General features: G+C 19.6%; 1 protein-coding gene across 1 annotated transcript; it reads left to right on the top strand.

The window, feature by feature from the left end:
• Window positions 1-1,772: 1,772 nt before the first annotated feature.
• On the top strand, window positions 1,773-19,187 carry LOC147658335 (cilia- and flagella-associated protein 99). Its single transcript, XM_086902966.1, has 12 exons — window positions 1,773-1,940; window positions 1,994-2,191; window positions 2,278-2,419; window positions 2,489-2,712; window positions 2,845-2,976; window positions 5,497-5,733; window positions 6,086-6,168; window positions 9,166-9,370; window positions 16,492-16,633; window positions 16,939-17,132; window positions 18,081-18,223; window positions 18,640-19,187. Exons 1-12 carry the CDS (start codon window positions 1,920-1,922, stop codon window positions 18,761-18,763), a joined length of 1,845 nt encoding a protein of 614 aa, XP_086759092.1. The 5' UTR covers window positions 1,773-1,919; the 3' UTR covers window positions 18,764-19,187.
• Window position 19,188: the final 1 nt, after the last annotated feature.

Below are 19,188 nucleotides of genomic sequence, written 5' to 3'. Positions count from 1 at the left end.
GATGATTATAATATATAAATTCTATTTATATTTCTATATTTTAATAGAGTTAATTAATTTTTTAATGACTTAATATTAGATATATTGAAATTTGCTTTTTTACACTTTATCTAAAATTTGTTTTTTTAAATTATTTCGTTGCTAACCTGTTAACCGGGGAATTCCCTTTTTAATTACGTAGAATATAACCGGTACAGCTCTTTCACTAGGACGTGTCTGTACGTTACGCCCGGAGAACGTAATGACATATTATTATTATTTTTTATTTATGCCTAAAATAAATGAAAAGACTATGAAACATATCCGTTTTCGTTTATTTATATATATAGCTCGAAGAAAAATACAAAATTACGAACAATTAGAAAAGGATACCAATAATAATATGGAAATATCAAATTAAGAAATTATAAATTTTACAAAGTTTATAAACGATTATAAAGAGTACAAAATATATATATTTTATTTAGATAATAATAAAATATAAAAAAGTTAATAATTACAGAACAATATAACAAAATAAAATAGAAATAATGAGTTTAAAAAATTAAAGTACATATATGTGAAAATTCAAAACGCAATTTCCGTATGATATATTTTAAAACAATTATTGATACACAATGCTATCTTACAGTCTGGACACCAATATGTATCATTCTTTCCTAACACTTTCCTAACACTTTTTTGTAACAAACGCGGCATTTTCTTGATTTGGTTTTTCCTTTATCGTTTTTCATTTGTTCTGGAAAATGTCTTTCAACTAAGCGTAATGGTTTAGGTGCAGAGCTGTTTGTTGATGCTTTGTGTGGGTTTTCACTATATTGATATCTACTAATTTCTCTACACACTCTATCAAAAAGTGTAATCGATCCAAATGACCTTTATCTTTTTTGTATATAATATATGCATTGAAACAGCACATATATGTAAGTACGTACTTGTCACTGCTCAACCGATTCACATCCACCACTCTCAATAGCGAAATAATACTGATTTTTTCGCGTCTTAAATTCATGTCGAAAGATGTATCGATGACTAATACCTCTATTGTCATCGAAAATATACGTCCCACCCGTCCCAGGGCGCAACATATATTTAAAGGACGTATTCATATGTCCTACCTGTACACGCTTTTGTTTACGTTTGACGTATTTAGACGTCCCGCTCGGTTAACAGGTTAAATCTCTTATAATTAAAAAATAAATGATATAAGAAAATGAAAAAAATATGAAAAGAAATAAAAATACACAGCATAATGGAATTTTAATTATCTGAACTATAATTATTAGAATAAAATTTTATGTAATTAATGTAATGTAATAAAATAAATAAACTGCAATTAATCCATTTACATAAATTTAATTTCTTGTTATTTAAGTGATGAAACATAAATATTGCAAATTATATAAATAATCGTTTTAGTGGCAATCTATTTGAGATAAGCATTATTAAATAGTCTTTATTTCCCGATAAATGAAATTATTATTTGGAATTTCGATTTTATAAACATGGTGATATTTCATGATTTTTATTATTATCATATTAATTTTAAAAAATCTTAATTAAAAGTTTAAATAATAAATAATATATTATTATTATATTAAATTTGTTTTTTTTTCATCATTTGAATTGTTATTTGAAATGATGAACGAACATTGCAAAGGATTTAATATTTTTCTAAATTAATTTAACAATTAAATTAAAGTAACAATCAATCTTGAAGTTTGATTTATTTATTGAAACATTCTGAATTTATCAATGAATCTTTCTTATCTTTTTCATTGTGAAGTTAGACGAAATATTAAATTAATTTTATTAATTTTAATAAATACTAGTAACGAATTTAAGAATTTTTAAATTAATAAAAATTGGAATATTTAAACTATGAGAGATAATAGATTATTAAGCTAGATTCCTTAAAAATGAATTGCACTGAAGAAGAGGTATAATTTTAATTTCAAATATTTATTAATAGTTAATCAATTTTTTTTTTTAGTTAATGAAGACAAATGTTTTTCAATTACCTATTCTGATTCCATTGATAAAAATTTTGGATGTATATCTAATATTAAAACAAGAATTAAGTCCAGATGAATTTTGTATCTTCTTATTTGTTGAAAAAAAATCAAAGGATAAGTGCAAGTTTGATTTCAACCCTATCGAACAATATTTTAACAAATTTGAGGAACTTAGGGTTAAATTACATTTTTATATAACAAAATTTTTACTTAATATATATATATATTAACATTATAATTATATAATTTTCTTTTTATATAGATTATGCCAATTTCATTGCAAAATATCCTTATCGATTTGTTTATGAATATAGTTCGTTATACAATTTTTTTAGAATCAGTAAGTAAAGATTACTTGGATAAACAAAACTGTCGCAATTATGATGATTTGCATCAAACAATGTGTAAGTTAGTAATTTTTTATTAATGTTCTTTTTTTTTTTTTAATAAATTTTAATAATTTAATATTTCAGTGCTTGTATACATTTTGTCATATAGAATATTCAATATATTTTTTGAAGATTCGATTGATTGTTTTGTTCATTTTAAAGTAAAAAAAATTTTAAATTTAATTGGTTATCTTCTTCGTGCAGAAACTCCGAATTTTTTCTTGGAAAAAGGTTGTTTGACATTTGAGGAACATTTTGTGGAGCAAAATCTTGTGCTCCCGTTATTAGAAGCAACACCATATTTAGAGGTTTTTAGTATAATTCAGTGATTTTAAAACAATTATAATTTTATTTATTATATATTATATATATAATATACATACACACACACACACATCATTATTAAAAAACAAGAATAACATATAAGTAATTTTTTAAAGAAACTTCAGGAGCATTTGAAAAAATATTTACGAAATATGAAAATTCCTAAAAAGGAATCAACAACTCCCATGTTTATGAATGTCTTAAATCGACCAAGAACTCGTTTGAATGTGCCTCCCAATACACCCGAAGTGAGTAATTTATAAAGTTGAAAATATATAAGTATATTTAATTTAATTTTTTTTTCTATTGTCATAGTACACATATATACATATTGTAATTGAATTTTGATCATTATCGATTAGTTTTTTTTTACCATTTTTAATAATCTTAAAATTTTTGTAAAGAAAATTATTTTCATCAATTTTTTCCATAATAAATAATCGATGATTGGCTTTAATTTTCGAATTATAATTTATAAAAACATTCAACTATATATTGAATTCTATATGTTTACATGACAGTATATATGTCAAATCTGATTTCTATTTATTAATTATTTGTATATAAATAAATGGCAATCAACAATAAATATGTATAACGGATGAATTTTTCGAAAATTCTTTTTTTTTCCAATTTAAACGAAATCTTTTTCAAAATTTTCTTTATGTTTTAAGCTGTTATCCTCATTAAATTTATTAGAATCATAAGATAAATTCTTGTTGAGAATTCATTCTAAAAGTCAAAATAAAAATTGATATACAAAAATGTTAATTAACTTATTTATTAAGTACGTTTATAACGCAATTTGCTTATTAAGAATATTTAGTAAATGAGATATTTTGTTTCACATCATATTGTAAAAAATAAAAATGGACTTAGAAAATGAAATTCTACTAATTTTTAAATATATGCAGTAATATGAAATAACACAAACTATCTCAAAAATGTAGGAATCTCTTAATCCAAAATTTCTAACTTGAAGTAACATTTTCTCAAAAACTTTTATTACAGCTTTGTTATTAAAAAACTACTGATCAATCATGAAGCGTAATCTACTAGAGCCGCAATGATAATGTTATCTGTATCGCCGAATGAATCCAAACAAATCCAAACAACATATATCGAAAAAAACGTATTGAATATTATTCATATATTGAATTTATTCATTGTTTGTGTTATAATTCGACATAATTTTTTGGTGATAAAAAAATATTTATTATATTTGACTTTTTTCTTTGTATACGAAAATTCTTTATTTATGTTGTTTGTTATATAAGTTTGTTTATGTTCGGTTGACGGCACATAGCGAACTATTATGGAGACTTGATTAGGCTACGTGCTTCGTTAATTTTTTGTAAACAATTCGTTAACGAAATTGAAATGAAAATTTTTACAAAGGAAAATGTTGCTTGAAATTACTGTAGGAATTTTTAATTAACGGATTCTCATATTTTTAAAATATCCTGTATATAATCTGTAATATAGACAAGTACAAGTTGGTAGATTTGGTCTATTAATCCTTTTTTTTGTTTAATTGTTTTTTCATTATTTAATTTGAATAACATAACATTTTGAATATTCCATATTTCAAATTACCTTCATTTTTTGATTTCTAAATTAATAATATAGTATTAAATATAGTAATAATAACATTGAAATCTAAAATCTCGTATCATATTTTATATTTTCAGAATATTTGCAAAATTTATTTAATGAAATAAAATTAAAATGTAATAGATTAAATAAATTATTTTGACTTTATTTTAACTATGATATCAATAATTGAATATTTGCAAAATTTTTTTTAAGAAATTGAATTTATTTCTCTGTAAATTAAATCAGAAATATTAAAATTACAATTTTTACACATTTTATTGATTAATAGATCATTTGCTCTTATTATTTACTTATTGTGTAACTGTAATGTTACAAATTAAATAATAAATAATAAAATTAATAAATTTTTAGATATTTTAACATTCCAAATACTAGTATTACAAATATATAATGTAATGCATTTCTTTTAATATAATTTAAAAAATTATTTTTAAAAATTTATCTATTAGATTATCATTTAAAAATAAAAATATTCATTTTATTTATTTCTATTAATGCTTATAAAGAAATTATATATGTAATATATAATGTATCAAGAAATATTTTGGATCATACAATTTCAAGTATTATATAACGTACTAATTTTTATCATATATTATTTTCTTCAAATTTTTTATTAATCTCTTATACTATATTTTAACATCTAAATATAATATTTTTGAATAAAATTTAATTTTTCGCATTTCATATAATTTTCTATATCGTGAATTTTACATTTTATTTAATTAGAAAAATAAAAATATAATTTAGTAAACTAAATTTCCTAACATTTTAGAAAAATTCAAGTTTGATCTAATTTTAAAAAAATTAGCTGCTCAATTTTCATTATGAGTCATTGTATATAGAATTATATGTTTTATGAAGATATTTTAGCATTTCATAAAGCAATTTTATTTAATATTACTTAAGCAACGATCGATATTTAAAGAATTTTAAAATTATCTTTAGCACAGATTAAATTATTTTATTTTAAATAACTTCGAATAATTCTTTATATTATGAAATATTCTTATATACACATATGTAGATATATATATAGATATTAATAAGTATATTATTTAAATGTAATTATCATATTAGTTTAATATAAATTAAAACAGTTAACAAATCATTAAGATTTCCTTTTTTGAAGACTCATATCACCTGGATAGGATTTGTCAGTGATGAAGTTTGCACGAAAAATTCCAAGATCAAATTATCTTAAACCGTTGATGGAGACAAAATTAGAATCATTACGAAAAACGAATAAGTTAAATGCAATGAATTTGTTGAAAGATGCGAATAAGAATGCTCCAAATTGTTTCCAACAATATAAATTTCTAGAGAAATCAATTGAGAAACAAGAATCAAAAACAACTTTTGTACGAAAATCAATTCCAAACTTTAAGGTGAAGAAAATTACAATATATAATAATTACAATATAATTATAATTAATAATAATACTTATAAAAATCATATTTAAAATTTTATTTTTTATAATCTTATTTGATTTTTATTACATAATTTTTATTATCTTTAAAAACAATTTCTTTCATTAAATTTTTTTTATTCAAAAAATAAATAAAATAAACAAAAATAAACATATTCATTTTAGATAGAAGAAAATATTCTTTAAACTTAAAAGAGTATAAAACTTTTATTATGGATTTATTTTGGTATTACATTTCTTAAAGATTACTTGTTTATTCGAAAAGTAATTTTTATCTGCTATATGCTTTTTAATTATTTATTTATTCTAGCCAGTCGAAATAAAGCATACAACAGCTTCAACATTAAGGGAATGTGCTCATATAATCAACCTTGAAGAAAAAGAAATAAAAAAGTAATATGACATATACATATACATATGTTAAGATGTAAACATATCAAAAAATTTTGCATAATACAAATTTTTCAATAATAAGATCGAATAGCTCGTTCATGAAAAAAAGGCAAGACAATATTTACATACATCACCAATTATAATTTAATATTGACTCCTTATATTTATATAAAAATTTTAAATCAAAATAAAACTTTAATGCAAAATTAAATTTACAAACTTGATTTATGCGAATAAAAGAAATTCGAAATAAAATTTCTGTATGAAGTGTAATCTATGATGGAAAAGGAGCTGATATTTGAAGCAAATATATAATTATTATCACATATTCTTTTTATGATCGAGCTATAGATAAACTGATTACTTATATATATATATTGGTCTTTTCTCATCGATATCAATGAGTTTGAAATATGTTATAAAATATGTTGCATCATTTTTTCCATTACATTACTTTAAGACTGAATTTCTTATGTAAGTTTTTATGATTAATATATATATATATATATATAATTAATATAAATTCAAAATTAAAAATTACTTATGTATGGAACTACATTTAGCTAAAACATTTAAATATTGTGCCTAGAGCTGTCTGATATTAATAGCCATTAGGTTATTTATATGATTATATGATGTGTTGTAATTAATTTTTTAATTTTCGGGTTATTTAAAAAAAATTATTAATATATCGAATTCTTATACACATATATTTTTAACAATACAATGCAATCATCAATTCTTACACTGTAATATATACATAAACATAAATGAACATAAATATTAGCATACTTAATATTTATCTATAGATAATTTGAGCGAAAATAAAATATAAATTATTTTCTGGGTGATAATAAGTAAAAATAATTTTCTTGTTATATATATGTATATCATAAGAAATCATAAGAAAGTCTATTTAAATTATTTAATAACTTAAATTATTTAAAAACTTAAACTATTTGAATAAAAAAGTAAGTATAATGGAACGTCAATTATTAATAATAAGATATAATATATTCGCAGTAATAGAAAATAAACATATTCAGATTATACAATAGCTTTTCTAATATAAAATTTTATATTTTGTTTTTGATTCTTTTTGCGCTATTTCTATTTTTAACATCATAAACTGTCTCCATGACCTTTTCAACGTTGTACTATTAACATTTGATTAAGAATTTTTTATAATAATAACAGTAGTTTAATTTTTATGAAATTTATATTTAATTTTTTGTGAAATTTTATGAAATTTATTTTATTTTATTTTTTCACTTATATTAAATATTAGAATAATATTAATTTTATAACAAATCTTTTTTATATATTTTTTTGAAACATTTGATTATACTATGATCCATTGAATACAAATAATACATGATTTTAATAAATTCTTTTGTATTTAATATTTTGCAATTATGATGCGAATTAATTATTAACAATTTTCTTTCTGTGATTGTTTTTCAATTTATTTTTAATTGTTATTAAGAAGCATTCTTAATTTAATGAAAATAGCATTAACCATTCAAAGATCAATAGAGAGATTAATATATATATATATATATATATATATATTATAAATAATTGGCAGAGCATTCATATTAACATTTTTAAAATATCGAAACATTCTTATTTTTATTGTTATTATTAGTACTGATATTGATAAAAATCCAGTAGCATTTGCACAAACAAATGCAATAATACTATCTTTACTCATTTTTTGACTAGGAACTGATTTTTCATTGGCATTATAAACATTTTTCAATACATATTCTTCTTCTTGTAGAAATTTGATAAAATGTTAACAACAGCTTAAAAACAATATTTTAAATGTTTTATTAATATCTATTTGACAAATATCATGTAATTTAAATTTTATCAATTAACCATTATTCATTTTAAAATTAAGAAAGTTTCATTAAAGCTCTTGAGTTTTTTTACATATTTTATGTTTTTTTTTTATTTAAATATTTTTTATCTTATTATCTTTTTATCTTATATTGAAGAAATTATTGGTAGAGAATAATATTTAAATTATCATTTTCTGCTAAATTAAAATTTTTTGGAAAAGCACTTGAATTAGTATTTCTCATTTAATTTTTTATGCCATTGATCTTGGATTTTTCAATATATTTGTCTGTTAAATTTGTTGTACATTTGTCATTTTCCGATTCCTTAATATTAAATTTATTATTAAATTTTTATGTTTCGTTTCAATTGATAACTTGTTTTCGTTTAAACGACATTTCTAATATGAACGATTAAAATTTAAATGCTAACAATAATTAAATTAATATCTAATACTTGATGTCTAGTTACATCTAAAATATTCTATTCACAATCTATGAAAAATCTGATAAATCATTTTCAAGAAATTGAACTATATTTATCAAACATTAAGTATGTTTCAAATATTTCATATGTAAATAGAAAAAAATCAATTTGCAGATAAAAATATTTGATGTACAAATATGGTAATTGTTTTGGGCACAATTGAGATAGAAACGATTTTAAGAATATTGGATTAGTAAGATTTTAAAAGTCTTCGTGAAAAGACTACCAATATTTGTGATTTTTTTTATGAAATCAATTGAAAATTTTACGTAGGATACTCTATTTTATTAAGATCGATTAATAAACATTTGACAATGATGATGTTTAATACATATATTATTTATATATATTAATTATATATATATAGATAAAATTTAATATATAATAATAATATATAATATTAAAAATTTTTTATTATCTCAAAAATTAAAAAATATTTTTAAAAAATTGTATATTTTTATAACTTTTTTCTCTTTTCCAAATTTCGTGTCAATCAGCCATTAAAATTTTTCGATCTTTTATCTAAAATTTGTAATATCTTTAATAATATTTAAATTCTATGTCGAAAATAAAATTTTATTTTCATGTATATTTTCAAAAATATTATATTGTTATTTTTTTCAAATAATTCTTATATGTATTTCTGTTTGATATATGAAATTTTAGATTAAAAGCATTAACAGAAGGAAGTCTCGATCCATCCTTGATATTAAAATTAGAAGAAGAAAAACGGCAGCAACAAAGAGAAGAAGAATTATTAAAAATAAAAGAAAAACATCTTTTAGCATTGTTAACTCGGGAGAATGCTTTTATTGCGAAGAAATTGTTGTTAAATGACATTAAAGCCCATGCAGAAACAGTACGAAAAGAGGTAAGTATAGAATGCTAACAAATTGACACAGACAGTAACATAATGGAATTCGAAACGCTTTGTATGGATATTGTATAATATTGTACGGAATCAGAAATTTTTAAGTTAAATTAAATAATTTAAAAATTTTTGAAAATTTTCAAAATGAAAATCCTTATTAGAAGATTTAAAAGTTTGGTTGACACAAAATTCTTATTTTTGCTTTTGAATTAAAATCAAATAATATCGTTTCAGTTTTGAAAAAGATTATAAAATATAAAAAATAAAATATAAAACACATAAAAAATAAATAATAAAAATAAAAATAAATAATGTTAAAAATAAATAAATAAAGAAAAACAAAATAACTGTTAAAAGTTTCAAATTTGTTGAAACTTTCGAGACTTTTAAACAATAAAAATTTTCAAAACATATAAGATATATATATATATATATAATAAAGATTTTTAAGGCATCAAATTTTATAAATTCTAAGTTATTCAAACGTTTTAAATCCTAGTTGCAAGTTAATTTAACATTGATTTGATAGAAATTAATATTAGAATGGCAAATTGATCTTAAGCTAATTTTTCCATATTTTTTTTTTTTCTTTTCATCGTGAGAATTAAACGTATCATAAGAACATGGGTTTGCAATTCGATTATTTTTTTGAAAAATCATATTAAAATTTTATTAATTTTTCATTTTATTTAAAATAATATTTACAACATAATTCAATCGCATGTTATAGCATAGAATAAAACAATAGGATATGAGCAAAATAAATAAATCAAAATATGTTCGAAGCTATATATATAAAAAGGATGATATAATGGATATATCGCAGAATGATATGTCTTATAAAAAAAGATTCAAATTCCAAAAATTGATACAATTTTGGAATATGTAAAAAATATATAGGCTAATATATTTATACTTGATATATTTGGAAGATCGATTCTAGAAGCTAAAATAAACATAAAAATTGCTATATAAAAATTTGTTAAAGTTTATTTATTAAATTATAAGTAATTTAATTTTGTTAAATGAAAAAAAAGAGAAATGTTATGACGATATGATGAAAATAAAATTATTTCATTTTATTTTGGTCTTATTTTGTTTAACACAAACTTAAATTGGTTATAATTTAATAAATAAATTTTAATTGAAATTTTTATTTACTAACTTTTTTTTTGTTTTAATTTCTAAAATTAAATATTTAAAAATTTCGCGAAATATATAATTTGTATATTCTGCATATATAATTTATTCAATATAATTTTTATTATATTTCTTTTTTCTATCCAAATCCATTCTAAGGTTAAAAATTAATTCTCGAAAAAATATCATAAAAATATCATTGTTTTAAATAATAAAAAGTTTATCAATTGTGTGAATTAAGATTATTGGCTCATGAATCAATTGTGACTCATTCTTTTTCGCTATAAAAGAATGACTTTTTTTATACTTCTAAAGAACTTCCAACAAGTGTTACAAGTGTTACCAATAACAAACTATATATAATATTTTTTCAATCTTTGCCATTTAATTATATTTCATATATTTCATTTCTATATATTTCATATATTTCATCGACTACGCATATTAGTTAATTTACTTATGATCGAAAAATCGGTTAAGAACGAGAACAACTATTAGAAAAAAAAAAGGAAAAGTTCTAACTGAGATCTAACTGCAAAAGCAGAATCGTGAGGTTTGTCTAGTATAAACAATTAAAGAAAAATTATAAACAAAAAATGATTATGGTTTTATATAATACGAATCGCGAATTAGTACGATATTTGCAAGAAAGAGAGAAAAAGAATTCTAAATATAATTTTATTAATTTATTGGTTTCCAAAATTTAAAAGGAATTGCATTAAATAATATCTGGTAGTATCTAATCTATCTAATCTAATATCTGGTATAATATCTAAAGAATGTATTAGTATTATCTGTATGTATAAATGTATGTTTCAATGTATACTAAAAATTTTTCATTAATATCTTGAAAATCAATAAATTTCCGAAACTAAAATTTTATTAGAGATTTTCTCTTTCATTTTTCCTTCAAATATTATGCTAATTTGTGATTAATGTCATATGAAACTTTATTTAAAAAAATTTATATTTTTTTCTATAATTTATTTTTTCTATAATTTTTGTAATTTTTGTTATAAAATCATTATCAATAGTTAAAATATTTCGTAATTATATATATATTTGAAATGAAAATGATTGTCTTTGATTTCGATGATTTTATATATTATAGAAATTAACATTTTGAACAATTAATATTTTTTCTTTGCATGTTATGAATTTTTGATCTTAGTTTTTGCAAAAAAAAATTATTATTATTTCATATAATTTCTCTTACATATATACATCTATGGCTGCATATGCATAAGCCAATGTTTACAGATCCTTTGGATTTGCAAAAGTAAAATATAACATAATTTTTAAGCGACTGAAATTACAGTTATAATGATAAATATCATTAATTTATATATACTTATGCTTATATTCATTATAACTATTAAATAAGCATTGAATTTGAGATATTATAAGTCCAGATATTATAATTCATAAATAGCTTTTTACTTATTTATTATGCTAGTCTATCTGTTTTAAACATATATTTTATATATATTTTATATATATTTTAGACATCACTTTTATGATATATTAATTTTAAATAAATAAAAAAATTTATCTTAGATTATCAAAAAATTATTTTGTTTATATATCTATTATATATCTATATTGCCTGATATAAATAAATATTATTTAAAATGTCTTATTACATTATTATATATCTTATTATTTATTTATTGTTAACCTGGTCCTGAAGTTATGGTATATAGTAATAAAAATAATTATTACGAAGTTGTTAACTGTTAACAAGTTCGAATAACAAGATAATCAAAGGCAAAGTCCATATTCCAATAAGAGTTTACTAAAGTTCGATCACTAAAATTCGAAGTTTAGAAAAAGTTGGAAGTTCAAAGAGTTCTGAAAGTTCTGACAGTTCTGATAGTTTTCGAAATTTTCGTTGATTTTATTGCTTTGTTTTGGTAATTCTGTCATTCTCAAACTTCTCGCAGGTTTTTAAAAGTTCTTCAAAGACTGGTACCCTTTGAAGCTCCTTTCTTATTCATCTCGTGAGCTTGTGAATCTTCAGTGAGGTACCAGGTGTGAAGTACCAATAATGCTGCGAAACCCTCTGATTGAGCGATATCTCGAATCCAAAGAAAACTCCTAATGAAATCGGAGGGAATACGCTCCGACAATACAAGTCCGTTGTTTTCCCATCTGTTTGCAATAATTCTTTTCAAATAGGATTATGCTGATTGCACTTGAGACTGGTATGGCTGGAAATATTTCAAACTCCAGAACCATATTGACACTCCAATCACGCCAAATTGTTTCTAAATGTACAAAGAGAATGATTATCAAATTTTTCTCTCAAAAACGGGATTGTCTTTGCAGCATCATTGTTCAGTATCATTTGTTTATGTCTAGACATTATCTGTTTAATATTTGAATACTTATCATATATTCAAATTAATATCTATTATATATTTTAAAATATTTAACATCAATTTTCTTATTATTACTTCTTTTTTTTTCCTAGTATTTTTTCTAATAACATTAGAAAACAATTTTTTCATGTAACTTACATATAATATAATGAGATTCTATAATTTTTTAACGAATACAGTTAAGAAATATAAAATAACCAGACAAGAAATATTAAATAACCTGACATAAAAATATTACTTATTAAAAAACATAAATTAATCTGTTTTGTAGATATTTTAATTATATTTAAATAATTAAAATAAAATAATAATTTAATTAAAAAACATAAAAAAACATAGAAAACCAAATTATAGAAAAAAATATTAATTTTTTGTTTATCACATCTTTCTAATTGTTGTTTTCTGATGCAATTGTTAAATCTTTTACTATTTGACTTGAAAGTTATTTTTTATTCTATAGAATTTAAATAGAAAAAAGAAATACATACATACTTATACAATATATTAATATGTTTCAAAAAACTTTTTAAATAATTGATTTTAAAAATCAAAACAAATACAAACGAAAGTTAATATATATATATATAATATTAATATTATAATATATATATATTATAAAAATTTTGATTGAAACTCTATTTATTAAGTTATAATTTTATAAGCAATTTAAGTTTGTATTAGATCATTAGAAAAATAAAGTGAGATAATTCTACATTCGTCATCTTGCTATAATATTTACAGTCAGTCTCATATTCTTATTTATTAACTTTAAATTCATATATTGTATTAAATAAACTTTCCATTTATATAAATTTTATTACAAAATAATATTTTAGTACAATAAAACAATAAATCTAAATAAATTATTATAAAATTAATATCTTACAAGTATTCATATTTATATATAAAACTTATTATTATTATTATCATTATTATTATTATTATTATCATTATTATTATTATTATTATTATTGTTATTATTATTATTATTATCATCATTATTATTATTATTTTATCATCATCATTATCATTATTATTGTTATTATTATTATTATTATTATATTAAACTTATTATAAAAAATATAAATAATTTTATAATAATTAATTTTTCTTTGGGTCGCCTTTGCATTTAATAATACTTTACAAATGATAAAGTATATAAAAATTCATATATGTATTATTTTTTTCGTAATTTACGCGATTTATTTTATATTATTTTAAATATTTTTAAATTTTCTTTTTAACATTTCTTTATTAAAATTAATATCTTTTGGTTTCTTAATCTTTTTTCTGTCATAGATGTTTAATGATATTTTTATATCATAGAACTTATATTAAGGCTAATCATAAATTTGTATTATATTAAGACTTTGGGAGGATATTTTTCAAAATGTTTAAATTATGCTCTCATTCATTATTCTTTTCTTCAATGAAAACTAGTCATCAATGCTGCAAGCAACTATATATCTTTGTATTATAACGGAGTCTTCTTAGTGCTTAACTGTTGGTTTTAAATTTTTTGAATTGATTTCCATTTGGTTTTTTCTATACTATAATATATCCATTTAAATATATTAAATTTGCTTTCATCTAAAAAAATTAATTTCCAGAAGTTTACGTCTCTATCAATATATTTTTTTGCGAACTCTAATAACTTCATTCAATTTTTTTTATGATTAATGATAATTTTTTTATGATAATTTTTTACATATTATTTTATTATTAATTTTATTATTAATAAATGTATAATTATATATAATTATATATAATATATATTATATATATATATATATATATTATTATATTATATATTATATATATTATATATTATATATATATATATATATATATATATATATATATATATATATATATTATATATAATATATATAATTATATATAATAATATATAATTATTATTAATTATTATTTTATTATTAAGGAACTTTCTTTTCGTAAAATGTTTTGGTAAGTTTTCTTTTACTTATTACTTAAAAGTTTACTTATTTATTAAAACATTCTATAAATGTTATCACTAATTGTTAGATTCTTTTTAATTTCTCAAACGATTGCTTTTTCTTTTCTATTTTCGATCAATTATTAACAATGGTAATTGTGAAGTAGAAATGACAATTCTAAAAGACAATTGTATCTGTAAATATTTTGATTTTACATTCAAAATTTCTATACTACGAATACTTGTTGATTTTGCAATAGTTTATTTTAATTTATTGTTTTACTAAACTAAATTGTTATTTTATAATAAAATTTATATGAATGCTTAATTAATACAACATATGCATTTAGAAATATATAAAAAAATATTGCTTAAATAATTGAATGAATATGATTACTTGTAAGATTCACTATACATATATATATTTTTAAAGTAATGTAATTTTGTATTAGTAGCTTTTATAATTTAACAAATAAATCTCAACCATTTTTATATAACAATTTTTGTTTTGACTTCTAAAATCGATTTTCCAAAACTGTTTATATATATATATTAATAGTCATATATACATATATATATATTAATATAATAATCTATACTTACTTTATATATCCCAAAATTTATTTTTGTGTTTTTGAATTTTCAAATTGAAGATTTTTTTCTATAGATACATTATTTTGCACATTCATTTTCATCTTTTTTAATTATATATGTATATATTTTGATATATTTTATGTATAAAAAATCACACTATATTACTTTATCAAAAGCATGCGATTTGATTATGAGATATTATAAATGAAATATAATCTAAAATTAATAAAAATTCTAACTTTAAGTAACATTATTCATTTTTGTTGAATATGAATAATATCACACATTTAAAATTTATATAGTTTTTTATATAATATTTATATAATATTATATATATAATATATATATTTATATAATATTTATATAATTTTTTATAAAAAATCAAATGTATGAAAATATCCTAGACTCCATGATGTCAGTTATGAGTTAATATTTCAAGAAAATGTATTGACTTGTGAATCATGGTTTTAGTTCTTTTGACAAATTTGAAAATTTTGAGTTTTCGTTAGTCTTATTCTGTTTGTTCTTATTTTTTGACAATTTTAGATTCTGGGTTAACTGCTGAATAATTATTCTTCTTTTGAAAAACATTCTTTTCTTCATTTCATAGTCAGATTTTTAGAGATATTGTTCCTAAACATATACTTTAAGCAAGCGGTAAGAATTATCTGCCATATTTAATTCCAATTTTCTAAATAATATATCATAAGCATATTATCATGCCCATAAATGTTAAACATTTAATATCTGTACTCTATCTAATGGCCAGATATTGTCTGGAATTATCCATTAGAATATATATTATTTGTAAAAATCCTGTTTCATTCTTGTAAATTAATTAAAGATATAACAATATCATGTTATCTGCTTTCAATTTTTTTCAAAAATAATTTATAAATAAATTTGATCCTTGTGATAAATAAAATATTATTTATATATAATATATAATATTGAAATATATATAATACAAAATATTGAATTACAAAATATTATTTCGCAAAATAATAATTATTTATGAATATAATAAATTCATTATTTTGTTTTCATAGAAACAAAAAATTTATGAAAAATTAGAGAAATGGAGAGAAAATCATAATAAAGAAGTAATGGAAATGGTTGAAAAATGTCGTGAAATCGAACAAGCTTCTCGCATAGCTTTCAATATTATGATTGATGAAAAAAAACAAAGAGGTATATTTAAAATTTTTAAATAACATTTATTTTGTCACAGATTAATAAATAATTATTATAATTACTGTATTATATATTGTATATATATATATATATACAAACGAGATTTTTTTAATACAAAAAAAAATGAAAACTATTAAAAATACGAAGAAGATTTTATAAAACAATATATTGCAAAAAATATTTAAAGAATATTGTGATAAAAATATTAAAAAATTTTTTTTAATAATTGCTAGAAATATTTATTTAAATATTATTTATTTTAAAACAAAGTTTAATGAAATATCAATAATTTTTCGGATTAGCTGCAGAAGTTACCGAAGAATCTCGACAATTGAAAGCTCAATTGATAAAGCAGAGAGAGAATGAAATTCAAAGAAAAATCAAATTAATCCAAGAGATTAAAACGATTCAATCTTTACGAGAATTATCCTTTAAGGATTTCGATCCAACTGAAACAAATGGCTTCGGTCTTCTTTGCGAAATGTCTTTGACGGAAGTTCATATCATTTCTATTCAATTAACAATAATAAACTATCAATTTACATTATTAAGTTTATTTTAGGAGATTTTGTATAAATTTTTTACTTTTCAATAGTTTTTTTTATCTATTTTTTTGTATATTAATAATTTTTGACGAATCAATTCCAATTTTAACTCTAAGAATTCAAATATTAAAAATTATAAATATGTTTTAATATAATTTTAACATATTTTAATATTGATCAAAGTTTTGCAAAGTATCCAAAAGGATAATAAAATTAAAACAACTCTCAATCATGATAAATGCTATGTAAATTTAATTTGTAATAAAAATTTTAGTAAAAATTCAATTAATTATTATAATATATATATTGAAATATACATTGGAACATATATATATATTGAAAAAACTAGTAAATTTATATTATCTGATTGATAGAACATTTCTATCAAAAATTCAATATAATATTTGTTACTTATTATATATAACAAAGATGCTATAAAAAATCAATTGCAGTTTATTTATTAAATTTTTAATATTTTAATATTATTAATTTTAATAATATTAAACAATTTAAATTCACGTTAGATGAACCGAGATAAGAACATTATACAAAGATAGAACTCATTCTATTTTAATCATCATTTTTGTATACTAATTTTTGTGTTCATTTTAGTTTTTAAAATCGCTTTTAAAATCTCCACGACATCCCACGAATATTAATATGCTATATTAATATCCTATATAACTATCGATTTATTATTATTTTATTATTACTAAACATGTATATCAATAATATGTTTTTAGAGATATTTTTTTCTTGAATTTCTAAAATTAAAATATATTTTTGAATACATCAAAACTCGTCAAAAATTGATAAATACAAAAATTAGATAAAAAATTAATGAAGAATAAAGTGAATTTTACTCAAATTATTATATTATCAATCATTTCTTTTCCTAGCTGAAAGAGAGATTATTTTGGATGAAAATGAAATTAGATGAAGAGATCAAAAATAGAAAATCTATCATTAATCGAGAACGTGAAAGGCAGAAAAATTTAATCAGAGATACACGGAAAGCACTCAAAGAATATAAAGCAAATAAGTTAGTTGTAAAATCATTATTAATTATAACTTATAAAAAAATATAGAATAAAAATTTTGATAACTATAATATAAATAAAATTAATAAATTATAAAATAGAAAATTATAAAATAAATCTAATAAATAAAATTAAAAAATTAATAAAAACAAAGAAAAAAATTGCATTTATATTTTATAAATATATTCTATATAAAATTCATACCGAAAAAAAACTTTGACGAAATGAATAAGTAATGTAACACATAAATGAATAAGTAATGATTTGACAATTCGTTCAATAATTGATTAATTTTAATATAATTAAAGAAATATAATTTATTTTTAAAGAAATCTAACATATTAGAAGAAATGGTAAAAATTTTAAAAATAATTTTTTGTAATAAAATATATTATAAAAATCATTTACTTGTTTTCAGATATGATAAATCATTATCAAAGCCACAACAATTTCAACATATTACATCATCAAAAATAGACGCATTGCGTAAAAAAGTGGAAGAACGAAAAGCTTTAAGATTAGAAAAGAAAGGAGGAAACTAACTCTAGTTGAAGGAATCAACTGAAATCATTAAGTCAATTGCAATAAATTAAATCTATTCTTTTATATGATTCAATAAATATTTATCATGGAATAATATGGAATAATGATGCAAGAACTGATAATTTTTTTTATTATTGTTTTACTGATATACAATAACAATAGTTATAAAATTATAAAATAGTTATTAATTATGTTACGTAAGTAATGTAATAATTAACGTAAGACTATAATTGAAAATTGAAAAGTCATAATTGAAGATTGCTATATCATGATAGCATATTAGAAAAGAATCATGACATCTAGGAGTATTTTTACTGTTGATTAATAGTATTGTAAATATAATAGAACCTCTACTATTGCATGAAAATTGTGCAAATATTGAAATTCATACAAAGAAAGAAATAATAAATTGTAATCTGACAAC

The sequence above is a fragment of the Apis florea genome, unplaced genomic scaffold, assembly GCF_048593485.1.
Source record: "Apis florea isolate Af1SG1 unplaced genomic scaffold, ASM4859348v1 contig_2274_pilon, whole genome shotgun sequence".
Lineage (NCBI taxonomy): Eukaryota > Metazoa > Arthropoda > Insecta > Hymenoptera > Apidae > Apis > Apis florea.
This window is presented reverse-complemented; position numbering and strand designations above follow the sequence as displayed.

Bases quoted from the DNA above. Each gene is read 5' to 3' on its own strand.
- LOC147658335 (XM_086902966.1), top strand. From the start codon at position 1,920: ATGAATTGCACTGAAGAAGAG. The intron at 1,941-1,993 runs GTATAATTTTAA...TTTTTTTTTTAG, and splicing joins TGAATTGCACTGAAGAAGAG to TTAATGAAGACAAATGTTTT. The intron at 16,634-16,938 runs GTATATTTAAAA...TTTTCGGATTAG, and splicing joins TGATGAAAAAAAACAAAGAG to CTGCAGAAGTTACCGAAGAA.